This window comes from Esox lucius, chromosome 20 (genome assembly GCF_011004845.1).
Source record: "Esox lucius isolate fEsoLuc1 chromosome 20, fEsoLuc1.pri, whole genome shotgun sequence".
NCBI classification, from domain to species: domain Eukaryota; kingdom Metazoa; phylum Chordata; class Actinopteri; order Esociformes; family Esocidae; genus Esox; species Esox lucius.
Window position 1 is genome coordinate 20106956 of NC_047588.1, and position 18123 is coordinate 20125078.

The 18123-nt window shown below is 44.3% G+C and overlaps 1 protein-coding gene across 11 annotated transcripts in view; it reads left to right on the forward strand.

Annotated features, from left to right (window-relative positions):
* ubr5 (ubiquitin protein ligase E3 component n-recognin 5) overlaps positions 1-18123 on the forward strand; it is a 44887-nt gene that overhangs the window by 9548 nt on the left and 17216 nt on the right. For 7 of the 11 annotated variants that reach the window (XM_010885178.5, XM_010885181.5, XM_020041237.3 and 4 more), the window contains exons 5-30: positions 2487-2609; positions 4110-4419; positions 5355-5514; positions 7072-7221; positions 8088-8299; positions 8554-8670; positions 8765-9030; positions 9168-9285; positions 9440-9624; positions 9822-9931; positions 10203-10315; positions 11068-11229; positions 13364-13475; positions 13581-13735; positions 14024-14221; positions 14495-14705; positions 14925-15051; positions 15339-15586; positions 15800-15920; positions 16251-16348; positions 16474-16631; positions 16711-16802; positions 16905-17051; positions 17455-17573; positions 17695-17821; positions 17980-18118. In XM_010885178.5, coding sequence (XP_010883480.2) covers positions 2487-2609; positions 4110-4419; positions 5355-5514; positions 7072-7221; positions 8088-8299; positions 8554-8670; positions 8765-9030; positions 9168-9285; positions 9440-9624; positions 9822-9931; positions 10203-10315; positions 11068-11229; positions 13364-13475; positions 13581-13735; positions 14024-14221; positions 14495-14705; positions 14925-15051; positions 15339-15586; positions 15800-15920; positions 16251-16348; positions 16474-16631; positions 16711-16802; positions 16905-17051; positions 17455-17573; positions 17695-17821; positions 17980-18118 — 4078 coding nt within the window. The remainder of the gene's footprint in view (positions 1-2486; positions 2610-4109; positions 4420-5354; positions 5515-7071; positions 7222-8087; positions 8300-8553; positions 8671-8764; positions 9031-9167; positions 9286-9439; positions 9625-9821; positions 9932-10202; positions 10316-11067; positions 11230-13363; positions 13476-13580; positions 13736-14023; positions 14222-14494; positions 14706-14924; positions 15052-15338; positions 15587-15799; positions 15921-16250; positions 16349-16473; positions 16632-16710; positions 16803-16904; positions 17052-17454; positions 17574-17694; positions 17822-17979; positions 18119-18123) is intronic. The other 4 variants (XM_010885179.5, XM_020041239.3, XM_020041240.3 and 1 more) reach the window with 2 other exon arrangements.

Consider the following 18123-nt stretch of genomic DNA (forward strand, 5'->3'; position numbering starts at 1 on the left):
TTCAACCCTCAACAACTTCGGACAGAATTGGTTGAAGACTAAACACTGGATTGTTCTGAAGTGACCAATAAGTCCAGCCAAAATCAGATTTAAAACCTGTATGAAGATAAAAAAATAAAAAGATTTCAGTTCAATTGATAATTACAGCAGATTGCCTAAAAAGAGTCCGCCCAATTGCCAGTACAGAAGTGAGGGAAGTTCATTGAGGGATGTATACCTGGATAACACTTGAATATTTTTGCCAATGGCTGTTCTGTAAATTCCTTTTAAAGGTTATGTTCTGAATTTAAAAAACTTTTTGTGAAGTTGTAAGTTAGTTGAAATGCAAACATGCCAATGTATTTATGCCGAGACTATATGTTAGCTATGTAATTATTCCTGAAAATCTGAAGGAAACCCATCAAACATTTATTTTTGTAGTAGAAGCATGTTTTCACACACAAACACCACTATTACGAAAATGTGAATTTTCTTCTCAAAATATTTGCTTAAAAAATTTTCACCAATGTGATGGAAACCAATTGGATTTTATGACTACATGTTTCTGTGCTGAATTACAGTGTCTTGGCACAATTATTTTAGGGATTAGTTTTACATGTATCCTTAAACACCACTTGTTTTGAGAAAACATTGGTGAAAAGTGTCTGACCAAAGAGTTCTGGTGTCTGAACTGTGTTTTGCCGGCAGTCAAATGTTGCTTTTTCTCATTGCACTCTAGCGACTCCTGTGGTAGGTCGGCACCATGACGCTCAGTAGTTTTATCAATTGTTGTCCCCGGAATGGTCTCCTCCAGCACATTCCTGTAAAACAATTCCTGGTTGAGTCAGGAGTGTGATGATAAACAGAAATCTTTGAGAGGACTTGCCTTGATCTTTGACTTTATGGCACCTGCTGTTGAGTCATTCCAATGAGGTTAATAGGACATCACAAATGTTTTGAAAACAAATTAGGAAGAAGGGGGTAGGCGAATAAGACTACATATGCAATAGCAATCATTTCAACCACGCAAGTATGCTATAACAAGCGCATGTTTGTCTTAATTTAACTCCTAGTGTTGAATCTGACTTGTGTAGTTACACTGTTAGTTCAAGCGTGCTGAAACATAATTTATGGGAGATGAACTCCTTGCTGTGGCCCTGTTTTATCTGAGGAAGCTGAATATGTTAAAGTTATAGGCTTTGTTTTAAAATTCAGAATGCACTTCTGAATTTTCAGTGATATATTGTAGTTGACATCTTACCCTCAAAGCACCATCCAATGGTGAACTAGGCCCTCCAGTGGCAAAGCATGTGTGAGAATCAGCCTGAAAAGCAAAAGCAAAGAATGTGACTGGTTTACCTAAAGCCATGGATCATCAACTAGATCCAGCTGTGGGACTACTACTTAAGCAGATTAAGCTGCTGGAACATAATTGCAGATCATTTAGACTGTTAATTGTCCCTACGTTGCTTAAAATGTAAGCCTTTCAAACCTTTTTTCATATGTAAGCAATAGCATCTCTTATGAGGGAATGTTTTATGAAATACTAATTAAAATCACCTGATTCTAGTCCTACAAAACATTCTATAATCTGTTTTCCATCTTTGGCCCACATTGCCAGTTGTGAAACCTTACTTTTAAGCATTTCTGCAGAGCACAGATTATAGCCTGGTGCGGTGAAATAAGCTGAACTTTTCAAAAGAAAATTAGACTGTTTCAGTTGATAATAACTCTGCAGTCAGCAGCATTATGGGTTTCTGGAAAGCTTAACTGTGGAAATGAGGACTGAACAAAGCTTATACTCTGAATAAGATCGTCACATTCCGCATTTGTCGGCATTATGTATAGCATCTTCTCATTCAGGTGTACTGCTTGTGTAACAACTGGCTTTTTTCTCTCTGTGGTCTAAATAAATCTTTGCGTTATTATGCTTACTTAACTCAATTGCTAAATAATGAAATACACATTTCTTGTGTACAGCTTAAAATGCCTAATACTTACCATTATTTGCATTATTGCTGAGCAATTCGCAATAGATGTTGAGATACTATGTACAAATGTGTCATGGGTTTAAATTCACACAACCAAACTGTACCCCTTTGAATGTACGGTTAGTCTCAGACATTGTTCATGATTTGGTGTTATGCAAAATCTTTGTCCATGAAAGACACTGATGATTTCAAGTGATCTAATTGTAGGAGTTAGCAGTTGCAGCCCTAAAATCCACAAGAACCTTTAAAAGGGATAAGTCTTGAAGGCGGAACGAGTTGCAGCCAATTCTGATTCCCAAGGGTGTTGCCATGCTAGCCTCCACCCCCCGATCCCTTGTTTTTTTTTGTAATTATAGTATATATATATAAAATAATTTTTTTTTATGTAAAAGCCCTGGCAAGGGCCTCAAAACTTTGGATTTCCCCTCCCAGTTTGTGGTTTTTAATATTTGGTCCCATCATGTGGGACTCCTAGGTTTGTAACTGATCTCCCATCTTCCCGTCTTTTGTTTCCAGTTCAAAGTTGAGTGGCAGTGGTTCAGGGACAGGAAGGAGCTCCAGGCCAGGCAGGACTAGTGATCCTCCCTGGTTTCTGTCTGGCTCTGACACTCTGGGCAGACTGGCAGGCAACACCCTTGGGTAAGTTCTGGCAGTAAGGGCCGTCAGAAAAACCTCCCCCTAGAAGCACTCAGGTAAATTCCTTGTACGGCTTCATGTGCATTAATGCAGCCTAGACATGGGCCGCAGGAGGATTGCTGAAAGCTTTATTGTCCAAGATTCAGGATTGTTCATTTTCAGTGGCTTCGGGAAGTATGTAGACCCTCTTTTTCTACATTTTGTTTTGTTGTGGACTTCATTGCTTATTAAATATATTTTTGCCATCCGTATCCCATAATGACAAAGCCAAAATGCAAGTTTTTAGCAATTTGTGCCAGTTCCTTATCTTCAGGTCTTCCCACAAATGTTCAGTGGGGTTCAAGTCTGGGCTTTGGTCTGGCCATTCAAGGAAATTCTCAGCCTTGCACTGCCGCCATTTCGAGTGCTCGTGTTTTGTGCTTTATGTTGTTGTGCTGAAAGATGAATCCTTGATCCAGTCTGAGGTCCTTTGTGCTTTGAATATTTTTTTTTGCACAGTTAATTTTTTCCTCAAGCCTGACTAGTCTCTCAGTTCCTGCTGCTGAGAAGTACCCCCTTTGCATGCTGCTCCCACCACCATGCTTCACCATAGGGATGGTTTTTGCCAGGTGGTGAGCAGTACCTTGTTTTTGCCATATGTATCGATTGGCATTTAGGCCTAATAGTTCAATTTTGGTCTCACCAGAATAGAAAACATGCTTTCACGACTCTTTCAGATGGCATCTAATGTCTTTAACCTTGGGGGGGGGCTTCTGTGTACCCACTCTATCATAAAGGCCTGATTGATATAGTGCTTCAAAGATGTCCTTCTAGCAGGTTCTCCCATCTCTGCAGAGATACTCTGAAGAAACTATATCTATGTCCTATCATTTAAAAATGTCATAGGTGGACTCCAATGTCAATCTGGGGACATCCAGAGACTGAACTCAGGATGACTCGATTGGGAGTGACATTGCGAAGGGTCTGAATACTTATGTACATGTCACCTTTTTTTTCTTCAGAAAATTGGCACAAATTATTAAACGTGTTATCGCTTTGTCATTATGGGGTATTGTGTGCAGATTGGTGAAAAAAAATGTACTCATAAAACAACAAAATGTGGTGGAAGTGAAGGGGTTTGAATACTGAAGACTCTGTAAAATGATACTGCCCAATCACCGTATCAGATCTGGTACCACAGTTGTCCTGTAACCCAACCCCTGTGTCTAAGATTAGAGGCAGAAAATCAAAGGTGTATTGAGGCATGTACTTTGAGCAGATTGTAAATAACAGTAGATGCAAGCAATCCACCTTTTTGCAGACCCCACTTTTTCCCCATTTCAAATCATTGCTTACCCTTCCTTTAATTATGTAACTGAATGTGCCCATTTATCCCTTTTTGTTCCCGTTACCATTGTTTAAAATTTTCGTAGGATCTAGTCAGTTGTTGGTCCGATTAGTGGGCAGCCATGTACGATTGTTGTCAATGGTTCTGTGCCTTTCTTTCACCGTGGCCTATAACAGGAGTCGCTGGAGCTCTGGAGTTAACGGTGGGTCAGGAGGAGGGGGCGGTGGAGGCGCAGGCGGGGGAAGCAGCAGCGGAGGAGGAGCAGGAGGAGGAGGAGGAGGAGGAGGTGGCAGTGGTGGTGGAGGAGGGAGTGGTGGTGGTGGTGGTGGAGGTGGTTCTTCTGGGAGGTCATCTACAGCTGCCCGGGACTCAAGACGTCAGACAAGGGTGATCCGCACAGGGAGGGATCGTGGCTCTGGTCTCCTAGGCAGCCAGCCCCAGCCTGTCATCCCAGCCTCGGTCATCCCAGAGGAACTCATTTCCCAGGTTAGACTCACTCTAACAACAGACATTGATTTGTGTTCTGGAACATTTACTTTTTATCTGTAAAGGCCTGCTGGTCTAGATATGTTTTATTATAATTTTTTAATGTGTTGTGGTCAAATAGGGCATAGGCAGCTTTGACCAGTGGTAGTAGGACCCCTGGGAGTACTTTTTTTTATCAACCCATGGTATTTGATTCAGGGGACTGTATGCTTACTGGTCAAATTGACTTGAGGTGGTGTTTTAGCTGTTTTACTTGTATAGTAACAATCACTGGTATTGTGTAGGCAGCTATTCATAGGCTATATTTGGTTAGTATGATATGTATTTATAAGCTATGAGAGTCATGTACATACTTTGTTTTACAATTTGGCTTTATTAACTACATACATTTTTGTTCTCTGAGAGAATTTGTGTTGCATCTTAAGGGATGTTGCACCTTTAAGATGACTAGACATTGAGATTTACTGGTTGTAGTAAGCTAACAAAGGCAAATGCTAAAATGATTATTTGTTTGCTATGTTGGTGTCCTTTCAAAGGTTTCCTTTAAAAAAAAAAAAATCTTCCTAAAATACATATGTTGAGGAACTGATTGCCACTTAATGCTCATGACTGCTCGTGCTGTGTGAATGCATCAACTTTAGTAGCCTACTGCTTGAGTGTTTTGTGATGTTGTGACTCAACATTTGAGGGAATGAACGATCAATATACTGGATGTTGAGATTCACTTGCCCAACGTGTTTTTCCAGGCCACAGGCCATTATTAATGTTGGACCCTGCTATGTGATGTTTACACTGAATATACCTTTAACGATTTGATCGATTGTGTTGCATGACCAGTAGTAATAAAATCACAGTCCTCAACATTAGCATGAACCCCTGTCAACATGGTGGGTTTCTCGGTGTTGATATGCATGTTGCCTGTCCTCCTACCCAAGGCCCAGGTGGTCCTCCAGGGTAAGTCCAGGAGTGTGATCATTCGGGAGCTCCAGAGGACCAACCTGGATGTCAATCTGGCAGTCAACAACCTACTGAGCAGAGACGATGAGGACGGGGATGACGGAGACGACACGGCTAGTGAGTCATATCTCCCCGGAGGTACGGCTTTACTTACCTTGATGTACCGTAGGTTCGGAAGTTATTAAGACCCCGTCTCTCAATTTGGACTTCATTTATAACAGATTTTTTCCCCCGGCAATCTACTTAAAGGACCCCAAAATGACAAGAAGAAAACATGTTTTTACATTTGTGCCGTTTAATCGAAAATAAAGAGTTTCAGTGGTGCCTGGGGACATACCTGGGGAAGCTTATGAAAATATACATTTCCTGAGACCGGTGGGCTCCATCATTGTGAAATGGATGATGTTTGGAACCACCAGGACTCTAAGAGCTGCCCATTTGGCCGAACTAAGTTACTGGGCAGGAAGGGCCTTGTCAGGGAGGTAAGAACATAATGGCTACTCTAACAGAGCTTCAGAGTTTTTGTGGAGATGGGAGTACCTGTTAGGAGGGCCATCCACTCTGTTGTACTCCATCAATCCGGGCTTTATGGCACTGGCTAGAAGCCACTCCTGAGTAGAAGGCATGCAAAAATTTGCTGATTTTAAGGGCCGTGTGTAGGCATTTGATTTTCACTTTATCCATATAGTCTGGCAGTTGTAGATGGCTTCTTTGGAATTATGGGCTTGTGTGGGTGGGCACAAACTGCTGCCCCGCCCAGAACTGCTGTCTAGTGTCTTTACATGGATGTGTGATATTAAAAGCAAACCCCCCCCCCAAAAGAATAAAACTGATATTGTGGAATTTCGACATGAAAAACAATATTGGCCACTATAGGGCCCAATAACAGGTCAAATAAGGATTAATAAACTACTCTAATGATTTAAAAGAAATGGGAGGCAATGGTTCAATTACATTAGAATAACATTTTTAATCTTGTCCATTAATAAGGGATTTGTCCCTTCAGTTGGGATTCTAGTAGAAGTTTGTTTCGTAAATGTAGCCTATTGCTGCTTCTATTTTATACCGATTTCAAATTGAAATAACCCAAATCTTAGGCTTAAAAAGAACAACAGGAATGCAGAGGCTACACTGCGAAGTGCAGTTCTCAAAAATATATGCCTGGTTTACAGTGCTAAAAAGTATTTTAGTAGACGCTACTTACACATAGTGACTGATCATTTATAATTTTGTCCGCCATGAGAATCTAACCTTAGTTATTTTGGACATTATTAAGCTGACACAACACTTGTGATCCCCCTGAAATAGTGGGCCTGCATATGAAGTGTTTTATCTAATTGGTGAAACCAATATATACAAATTCCCTTAAATAAAATCTTGCGATCTATACTTAAATGTCGTCATAATTGTTTGATGGTGATAAAAGATAAACAATGCTTGTCTAAATAATTGCGTACGTCCATTTGCTGGTTGTGGTGAAATCAAAGTAACTGATTGTAGAAAAGTCATCATCAATTAGTTAATCTAGTCAATTCCAGTGACATGTTGTCAAAATGCATCCATGTATGTTTTGTCTCTGGCCTAACCTGTCATTTTGTTGGCACCAATCAAACATTTTAAGCTGCCTTTGGATCCTATAAATGTTTGGGGTGCCAGGCAAATAAACATCCCTTCCTTTTGTCTTGGACCTTACAGAGGACCTGATGTCCCTGCTGGATGCTGACATCCACTCAGCCCACCCCAGTGTCATCATCGACGCTGATGCCATGTTTTCTGAGGACATCAGCTACTTTGGCTACCCTTCCTTCAGGCGCTCTTCTCTGTCCCGCCTGGGCTCCTCGAGAGGTAACCAATCCCCCCAGTTTGGTGCTCAGAGTAAAGATGCTGCTGCTGCCTAGGGGAATGTAGTGCCTCGCTGGAGTTTGGAATTCAATTTTAATTTGTAATTGTGACAGTTAAACTAGCCTTTCGACTGTAGGATTACATTTGTTCCTTTTCACCGTAGACATGCTTTTAGTTCATTGTGGTGGTCAAAGGTGTACTGTTAATTTTGATACTAGTCTTTTCTCTTCAACCTTTATGACCTGGATGGGCCATGTGAATATGTCTGTCCCGTGTCAGTACTGTGGGTTTTGTGTGCTGCATGGCCATGTAATGTTCTTCAGTGAGCCCTCTGAGAAAGGCCCGCTAGACCCTGTCCTGTAACAGACACCTCTCTGCTGTAGTCGTGGGAACCAAACCCCCTCCCTCCCCCGTGTAAGGGCTCGGCCAAACTAGCATCTTCACTTTATCTGTATTTCTGGTTTCTAATGCTTCTTCAATGGGACTTGAATGTTGCCCCGTCTGCTTAAGGACAACCAGTTGGCATTGGTTGAACTTTTGACAGACCAGCAGAAAAGTTACCTGTGTAGCTGAAAGGAGACACGCATGGGCCATGGACCAGACATGTATCCATTCCCATTTGGTGTCAGTCCTCTGATCAGTTTGGCGGTCCCCTTATGCATGTCTAGTGCTAATCCCACCCAGCCTTTTACCTCACATCCCTACTGACAGACACCACTATTCATTATCAAACGTTCACCATAAAAATATTGAAAAACCCTTTTATTTGAATCATTATGGAAAAACAAATCTCTCTTAAATTTGTTGACGGGTCTTCCCCAGAGAGTGGCTTACTTTTATCCCACTGGTGTGACCCTATTGCATACCAGTTCTCCTTCTTCCCTTAGAGCGGGACTCTGAGCTGTTGCGTGAGCGAGAGTCTGTCTTGAGGTTGCGGGAGCGGAGGTGGCTGGATGGGGCATCATTTGACACCGAGCGCGGCTCCACCAGCCGTGAGGGAGAGCCCAGCCTGGACAAAAAGAACATCCCTGTCCAGAGCCCCGTCTCCCTGGGTGAAGAGTTGCAGTGGTGGCCAGACAAGGTGGGCTGGGTGGGAGGATTGAGAGTTTTGATTTCGTTGTTAGGATGGAGAAATGGGTGGGTTCATTGTTTTGGAGGTCCACTGATGGCTTTTAAAAAAAATTCATATTTAAGCTAATATCGTGTTCAGGGAGTATGTATTTATGTTAATAGATTACCATCTTGGTTATATCTGCCTCTGTCTTAATAGTTCAGCTGTTTCGATTTGGCCAGCACATTTCTCTTAATGTTTCATTTTTTGGTCATTTGCTTTAGGATGGTGTAAAGTTTGTGAGCATCGGGGCCTTGTTTTCTGAGCTGGTTGCAGTGAGTGCTAAGGGGGAGCTTTACCAGTGGAAGTGGAGCGAACCAGAACCATATAGAAACACACAGGTAAAACACCAACCGCTGCATGGTTTTGTCCACCTCTGTGTCCGAGTTATCTTTTAATTGTCAAATAAAATGTATCCGTGTTTCCTCCATTCAGAACTCTTCGATCCACCATCCCCGGGTGTCCTTCCTGGGCCTGATCAATGAGAAGATCACCCTGCTGTCTGCTAACAGTATCCGAGCCACGGTGGCCACAGAGACCAACAAGGTGGCGACCTGGGTGGATGACACCCTGAGCAGTGTGGCGTCCAAACTGGAGCACAGTGCCCAGATCTACCCGGAGCTGCAGGGGGAGCGCATCATGTCTCTACAGTGCTGTGCCCTCTACACCTGTGCCCAGCTGGAGAGCAGCCTGTATTGGTGGTAAGTTCCCGCATACACAAGTCCCTTCTCTTTCACTGGTACCCCTTGGCTTCCTGGCTGGCCGGATTTGCTCCCCCACTGTTTGTTCAGGCTGGATGTTAGTCCTTTTTTTTAATGTTCATGCTTGTGTTTCTTAGGGGTGTTGTGCCTTTCAGTCAACGTAAAAAGATGCTTGAAAAAGCCAGAGCCAAGAACAAGAAGCCAAAGTCCAGCGCAGGTATCTCCTCTATACCCAACATCACAGTGGGAACTCAGGTGAGAGAATATGGAAAATTTCAGTCTGCACTAGCATGTAAGCTGACAGTGTCTTATATTTTCCATGTAACTGTATTTTTGTCTGCTTCCAGGAATCAAATTTGGGCTTGTGTCCACAGCTTTTGATGAAATGTGAATCTGTTTTATTCTGCAGGTGTGCCTGAGGAATAACCCCCTCTACCATGCTGGTGCCGTGGCCTTTTCTGTCAACGCTGGGATCCCCAAGGTGGGGGTGCTCCTCGAGTCTGTCTGGAACATGAACGATAGCTGCAGGTTCCAGCTGCGATCGCCAGAGAGCCTCAAGAATATGGACAAGGTGACCAAGACCCAGGAGATCAAGTGAGTTGTCTTCAGTTAAAGACTTCCAGCTGGTGGCAGTTTCCTTACACGTTGGCAGACTGGCTGTTAACACAAGTTCATTCTCTTTCGATAGTGTTTGGGATTGATTAATCACCTTTTATGCCAGTGCAAATCTGAATACATTAACTTTACGTGTTAAATACTCATCCACTTTAACCTACCCGTTGTGTTCTTAGAGCGGAGAGCAAGCCAGAGTTGGTGAAGACTGAGATGGGGCCCCCTCCCTCACCGGCCTCCACTTGCAGTGACACCTCCTCCATTGCTAGCAGTGCCTCACTGCCCTACAGTATGTCATGTCTCTCTAATGCTGTCTCTTTGCACTTATTACTGTGACCCATTTGCCTTTGAAACAGAGGGGGCTGGAATTATAATTATTTTTTGGGATGCTTTTTCTAGTAATAAAAGGTTAGTGCATCTGCTTGTAAGTCCTGGGTCGAATGCTTAATTTTCCTTGGCTGGCGCAGTCAAACCACAGCCAAATAGTCACAAAAATGACTATTGTTCTTCATCCCTGGTTGGGTGTGATGTTGAAAACCCTGTGTGTCCTCCCTCTACAGAACGAAGGCGTTCCACCCCGGCTCCCAAAGAGGAGGAGAAGGTGAATGAAGAGCAGTGGCCTCTTCGAGAAGTGGTGTTTGTGGAAGATGTTAAGAATGTCCCGGTGGGAAAGGTGGGTGCAGCCTTAGGAAGGACCCATACTTCCCCCAAGCTGATCCTGTTTCCTGTGCACTGTTCTTAGCAATAATTGTTGATAAATATTCCCATTAAAAAGTTGCAGCTTCTTGTGTAGGGATTTTATATTTTTCCACTTTTGTGAAGTCCAATTTGCTCTTATGGCCTTGCCTCATTCCAGCAACTCAGGAGAGTTGAAGATCATGACATATACTCTGAATCACATCTCGGAAAACTTTACATCTTATCGCATTAATCTACCAACCCTGAAGTACATGCTTGGTGAACATTCCTGGACCACTGAACTTGCGGAAAACCGACCAACCAACTACAAGGAGTCACCAGATTGCAACGTGTCATGGAAATCTTTGGCCAACACCAACTCCGGACAGTATTGTGCCAGTATACTGAAGAAATTGCCTTATTAGTATGCCACCACAGGATTTTACTCCTGGCCACAAGACAGTGGCTGTACTGCTGTGACATTCAGGAGCCCTGTTAATCATTTGTACCAGCAGAGCCATCTAGTGGGAATTTGAGGAATCCTCCGATCAAAGCAGGGTTGTTGGTCATATGTTGTCTGCCATTCAAACATATATTTTTTGGTATAAATATTGTTTTGTAGCAATAAAATCCAGTATTACATTTCAATGTTGACTATTCAAACATTGTTTGGAATCCTGCTGTTTTCTTTTGTCATGTTTTTTTCTCAACGTGTCTTCACAATAGCCCTGCTTATTTTGACTTCAGGTGCTGAAAGTGGATGGCGCGTATGTCGCTGTGAAGTTTCCTGGGACGTCGAGCAGCGTGAGCACACAGCCCAGTCAGACTAGTGCTCCAGCTCCCATCACTGACTCTGACCCGTCCTCGCTGCTGCAGGACTGTAGGCTGCTCAGAATAGATGAGTTACAGGTATGACTACCCCACACACTGATACTGACCCTAGTTGTAGATACTGTTCTGGGAATGAAGGATGCTCAGTGTAGATGAGTTACAGGTATGAATACCCCACACACTGATACTGACCCTAGTTGTAGATACTGTTCTGGGAATGAAGGATGCTCAGTGTAGATGAGTTACAGGTATGACTACCCCACACACTGATACTGACCCTAGTTGTAGATACTGTTCTGGGAATGAAGGATGCTCAGGGTAGATGAGTTACAGGTATGACTACCCCACACACTGATACTGACCCTAGTTGTAGATACTGTTCTGGGAATGAAGGATGCTCAGGGTAGATGAGTTACAGGTATGAATACCCCACACACTGATACTGACCCTAGTTGTAGATACTGTTCTGGGAATGAAGGATGCTCAGTGTAGATGAGTTACAGGTATGACTACCCCACACACTGATACTGACCCTAGTTGTAGATACTGTTCTGGGAATGAAGGATGCTCAGTGTAGATGAGTTACAGGTATGACTACCCCACACACTGATACTGACCCTAGTTGTAGATACTGTTCTGGGAATGAAGGATGCTCAGTGTAGATGAGTTACAGGTATGACTACCCCACACACTGATACTGACCCTAGTTGTAGATACTGTTCTGGGAATGAAGGATGCTCAGTGTAGATGAGTTACAGGTATGACTACCCCACACACTGATACTGACCCTAGTTGTAGATACTGTTCTGGGAATGAAGGATGCTCAGTGTAGATGAGTTACAGGTATGACTACCCCACACACTGATACTGACCCTAGTTGTAGATACTGTTCTGGGAATGAAGGATGCTCAGTGTAGATGAGTTACAGGTATGACTACCCCACACACTGATACTGACCCTAGTTGTAGATACTGTTCTGGGAATGAAGGATGCTCAGTGTAGATGAGTTACAGGTATGAATACCCCACACACTGATACTGACCCTAGTTGTAGATACTGTTCTGGGAATGAAGGATGCTCAGTGTAGATGAGTTACAGGTATGACTACCCCACACACTGATACTGACCCTAGTTGTAGATACTGTTCTGGGAATGAAGGATGCTCAGGGTAGATGAGTTACAGGTATGACTACCCCACACACTGATACTGACCCTAGTTGTAGATACTGTTCTGGGAATGAAGGATGCTCAGGGTAGATGAGTTACAGGTATGACTACCCCACACACTGATACTGACCCTAGTTGTAGATACTGTTCTGGGAATGAAGGATGCTCAGGGTAGATGAGTTACAGGTATGACTACCCCACACACTGATACTGACCCTAGTTGTAGATACTGTTCTGGGAATGAAGGATGCTCAGGGTAGATGAGTTACAGGTATGACTACCCCACACACTGATACTGACCCTAGTTGTAGATACTGTTCTGGGAATGAAGGATGCTCAGGGTAGATGAGTTACAGGTATGACTACCCCACACACTGATACTGACCCTAGTTGTAGATACTGTTCTGGGAATGAAGGATGCTCAGGGTAGATGAGTTTGTTGTGCTAGGTGTTTAAATATGCGCCCTATAATAATGACGTTTGTATTCTTTACTTAAAGGGGTAATTAAACAGTCATTTTTGGGTGTCCTTCCCCGGTGTTGTCTGAAAGTCCTTGGTGTTATATTTCATGATAATCCGTCCTTTACGCATTCTCCCAGCCTGTAATTAGCACCTTCCTAATTCATGCGTTTTACCTGTGTACTCTGTTGTGGCAAATGCTGCATTTTGCACCTTAACACACAAAGATGGTTGGTTTCATTTCCCTCAAAGAACCTGTCAATGTTGTCATCCCTGAGAGAATATTGGTCATTGTCAAATTTTCTGCTGTCCTGACACTTCCAAAGTTTACTTGTCAGTCCCCCCCCCCCACAAATAGTAGCAATCCGCAGCAATTATTTGCCCCCTGGGAAATATAGCGTTTATTCTTTATTACAGTATTATCTGATTTAATAAAACTATGCTGAATTCCAAAAACCACTTTACTGCATATCTACAATCCTGAATTAATCATCAATGTATATCTAAAGTTTCTGTTGTAGTGTTACATTTAAGTGAGGTGTTTCTAAATTCTGATGCCCATCTCTTTCATCATTATTTCTTACAGGTGGTCAAAACCGGTGGAACTCCTAAAGTTCCTGATTGCTTTCAGCGCACACCTAAAAAACTCTCTATCCCAGAGAAGGCTGAAATTCTGGCTGTTAATGTTGACTCCAAAGGTACGACATCAACATTGTCAAGTAACATGTATTATTTGGTGTTTACCCCTGGATAATAATGAGTTGTGTGTGTATTTCCAATTGCTGTTTTGTCTGCCCCATCAGGAGTCCATGCAGTGCTCAAGACTGGTAACTGGGTCAGGTACTGTATCTTTGACCTGGCCACAGGCAAAGCGGAGCAGGAGAATAACTTCCCCACCAGTAACCTAGCCTTTCTGGGACAGAGTGAACGTAACGTGGCTATCTTCACTGCAGGACAGGTCAGCTTCTTGTGCTCAAATAATGAAAAAACTGGAGCTTCACTTAGCTTGCCTGGCACTATGAAAGCCCAATCGAATAGTCCCAATTGAGAAATTGTCCCCATAGGATCAATCCAACACCCTAATGTAAGCATGCTGTGTGTACTGTTCCGAAGTCAAGTTGAGTTCAGTACTGACTGAAATTGGAATACTCTGTTGGAGCATATGACAATGGTTCTATTTTTTCACATGTTCCATGTACTAATTATGGATGATGCACATTTTGACTTCATAATTTATTTTTTTCAGGAGTCTCCTGTCATCCTTCGGGATGGAAACGGCACAATTTACCCAATGGCCAAAGACTGTATGGGTGGAATCCGAGACCCTGATTGGTTGGATCTGCCGCCCATTGCGAGCCTTGGCATGGGGGTGCACTCCCTTGCCAACCTCCCTACCAACTCTACCATCAAGAAGAAAGCTGCTATTATCATCATGGCTGTGGAGGTTGGCAATATTTTATATGGACCTTCTCTGAAGATTCAACAATATATTATTTGTTTTGTTGGATTGTATTAATGCCCCATTTTTTTTTCAAAAGTTTTTGCTTTATCTGGTTAAAGACATGGGGGCAGGTTAGATGGGACTCTTTGCTTGAACGAATTAGACTAGATTTGAATGCGTTCTGCAGCTGTTGGTGTGTAGGGCAGTGGCTTAGGCCATGCAGAGGCAGTCAACTTCCTGTGGATAACATGCGCTTCGTTTAACCCACGTTTCCAGAAGCAGACCCTGATGCAACACGTTCTGCGTTGTGACTTTGAAGCCTGCCGTCAGTACCTTGTGAATCTGGAGCAGGCTGTTCTGCTGGAGCAGAGTCCGCACACCCTCAACTCCCTCCTGGGCCACCGCTGTGACGGCAACCGCAACATCCTCCATGCCTGTGTGTCCGTCTGTTTCCCCGTCAGCAACAAGGAGACCAAAGAAGAGGAAGGTGAGCCGGAGACCCTGTGGTAGCAGGATTACCTGTTCTATCTGACAGTCCTAGTTGTCTATGCTCTATTTATTTGTGGTTGCCCCATTGTCCAGATGTGTAAAGTCTCCAAGGTCACGCTGTCAAAGATTTTGCCGTTTGGTTATTTTTCCCCCTTTTGTTTGTTCAACATTCACCCTTGTCCCAACTCCCTTTTGTCTGTATATTTCTGTTTTCCAGAAGCTGAGCGGTCTGAGAGAAATACATTTGCTGAGAGATTGTCAGCAGTGGAGGCCATCGCCAACGCTATCTCTGTGGTGTCTAGCAACAGCTCAGGGAACAGAACCGGCTCCTCTAGCAGCAGAGGGTAAATAATGTCATAATGAATGGGTCTATGGCCTCTACCCATCGGAGAACCTCGCACATTTAATGATTCAGTCAAGGCAATTCCTAGTGAACTAGTAATCACTATTCTACAAAAACCTGTCTTTGACTGATGGTTGACTATAGAAAGAAGAATTTTGCTGGCAGACCGTTTTGGTTTGCATATTTTGGATAATTTGAATAAAAAAAAGAATACTATGTTGGTGCCCCTTAATCCAGTTGTCTTTAATCACTGCCCCGTAATCCGTAAATGCCTCTGTCTGCTCACAGGCTGCGTCTGAGGGAGATGATGAGGCGCTCTTTGAGAGCGGCGGGGCTTGGCCGTCATGAGTCTGGACCCTCCTCAAGTGACCACCAGGACCCTGTGTCTCCGCCCATCGCCCCTCCCAGCTGGGTGCCCGACCCTCCTCCCATGGACCCAGACGGTGACATAGACTTCATCCTGGCCCCAGCAGTGGGATCCCTCACCACAGCCTCTACAGGGACCAGCCAGGGTCCCAGCACCTCCACCATACCAGGTCAGATCCCCAGCTCGATAACAACACGATCTAAACCTGTTTCACAAGCCTCTGGCTCAGTTCAGTTTGCTTGGCCTGGTGGGAGGAGATTGATGACCAATGTATTGGTCTAGAATGTGCCAACTCCGCCCACCCTGGGCACTGGGCCATGCAGAATGAACTCTCCCATGGTCTCCAATGACCTGTCCCAACCCTGTTTTTCCTCCTGCCCAGGCCCCTCTGAGCCCTCGGCGGTGGAGTCGAAAGACCGCAAGGCCAACGCCCACCTTATCCTGAAGTTGATGTGTGACAGCGTGGTTCTCAGGCCACACCTCCGCGAGCTGCTCTCTGCCAAGTAAAGATGACTCATGTTCTTTTCCTTTCAAACTAAAGTGGAAGATTTCCATGTTTTTATTATGGTGTGGTTGAAGGAAAGAACTGATTCAGGTGGTATGGGAGATTGAGTGTTGAGAAGGCAGTCAGTCCAGGCTGAATTTGACATTTGGTGTCATTGTGGGATTAATCTACTGACCTGAACCATTTCCCTTCTTAAGGCCAAAATATTTTGTTGTTACAGCACATTTCCTGTGATGTCCATCCCTTTCTGTTTTGTTTATAACGTGTGTGTGTGTGTGTGTGTGTGTGTGTGTGTGTGTGTGTGTCTGTCTCTGCGTGTGTGTGACAGGGATGCCCGTGGAATGACCCCCTTCATGCTGGCCGTCAGTGGGAGAGCCTACCCAGCTGCCATCACTGTTCTAGAGGCTGCGCAGAAAATGGCCAAGGGTACGTCCCTCCTTAACCTCGTTCATAGGCCTTCCCTTAAGGACAGGTGACGCTGGAAGGTTTGAAGTGTCTCCATAATGAGAACAGGTCTGAATGGTCCTTTTCATAAAGTTTGTGTTGTGTAGTGGGAGACCCCGGCATCGTGGAGAAAGAGGATGCCGACTCTGTGTTCATGGAGATGATCTGTCCCTCTGGGACCAACCCTGACGACTCTCCGCTCTATGTCCTGTGCTGCAATGACACCTGTAGCTTCACCTGGACAGGAGCTGAGCACATCAACCAGGTGAGGACTGGTCATCCACTCACACTGACCTGACATGGTTTGGCTGACCTTGGCTGACCTTTTCCTGTGTTCCTACTAGGATATCTTTGAATGCAGGACCTGCGGCCTGTTGGAGTCTCTCTGCTGTTGCACTGAATGTGCCAGGGTCTGTCATAAGGGACACGACTGCAAGTACGTCCTTCGCTCTCCATTCCTGTTGCCTGGTGTTAATGTTGATTGTATCGCCCTTGTACCCGCCATGTTTATGTTCATTTTGTAAACCTTCCTCTTCAGACTAAAGAGGACATCTCCCACTGCGTACTGTGACTGCTGGGAGAAGTGCAAGTGTAAGACGCTGATTGCTGGACAGAAAGCTGCTCGCCTGGACCTGCTGTACAGACTTCTCACCACCACTAACCTGGTCACCACGCCTAACAGCAGGTACCCACAAACGCCAGCTTTTTTAGGGGCCTTTTGTCATTTTTCTATGCCCAGCTATCATAAACGTTGGTATCATGCCTCTTCTGGAGGCCTGAAGAATTTGGTTTTGGCCAACATTGTTTGAAGTACCTGCTGACTTTTACTGGCTAAATATTAATGGGTAGTTTGAGGACCTTTCCTCCACGTGGCTGTAGGATGAGTGCTGCGTGTTAAACTCAGTCAAAGCAAGTAATCTGATTTGTTTGACATGTTGTGAGGCATTAATGATTTATACTGCATCTCAAAACCCTTTTTAGAAATGTTTTACTGTACACTTGACCAGACTAGTTTAGACTTTGTAAATAGTAAGAATAATCTTTTAGTAACAATGTGTGTTTCCTTGTTATCTCTGGCTGGCCAATAGGGGGGAGCACATATTGCTGTTTCTGGTGCAGACTGTTGCTAGGCAGAGTGTAGAGCACTGCCAGTATCGGCCTCCTCGCATCAGAGAGGACAGAAACCGCAAGGCTGCCAATGCAGAAGGTGGGTGGAGTTTCACTAACGTTGTCAGACCCGGACTCACTTCAACATCGAACACAATTCCCCAAACATTTTCGGCAATGCTAGTTGAGTCTGAGTGTGTTGTCCCCCCCCCGTGCGTCAGACTCTGACATGCCCGACCATGACCTGGAGCCTCCTCGCTTCGCCCAGCTGGCCCTGGAGAGGGTGCTGCAGGACTGGAATGCCCTCAAGTCCATGATTATGTTTGGATCCCAGGAGAATAAAGACCCGTGAGTAACCCCCCCGCCCACTGCGTGTCATCTGTCTGATCCACTTCACTTTTCTTCGGGAAATGCACCTTCATTTTGGGAGCAACAGTCACCATTTAATGGGTCTTCTTTCTAGTGTATCGTTACCAAATGTAGCTTGCTGGTGTTGTGTGTTCTAGGCTGAGTGCTAGCAGTCGTATCGCTCATCTTCTTCCCGAGGAGCAGGTGTACCTGAACCAGCAGAGTGGTACCATCCGCCTGGACTGCTTCACTCACTGCCTCATTGTCAAGTGTGCCCCTGACATTACAGTAAGTCGGGTCAG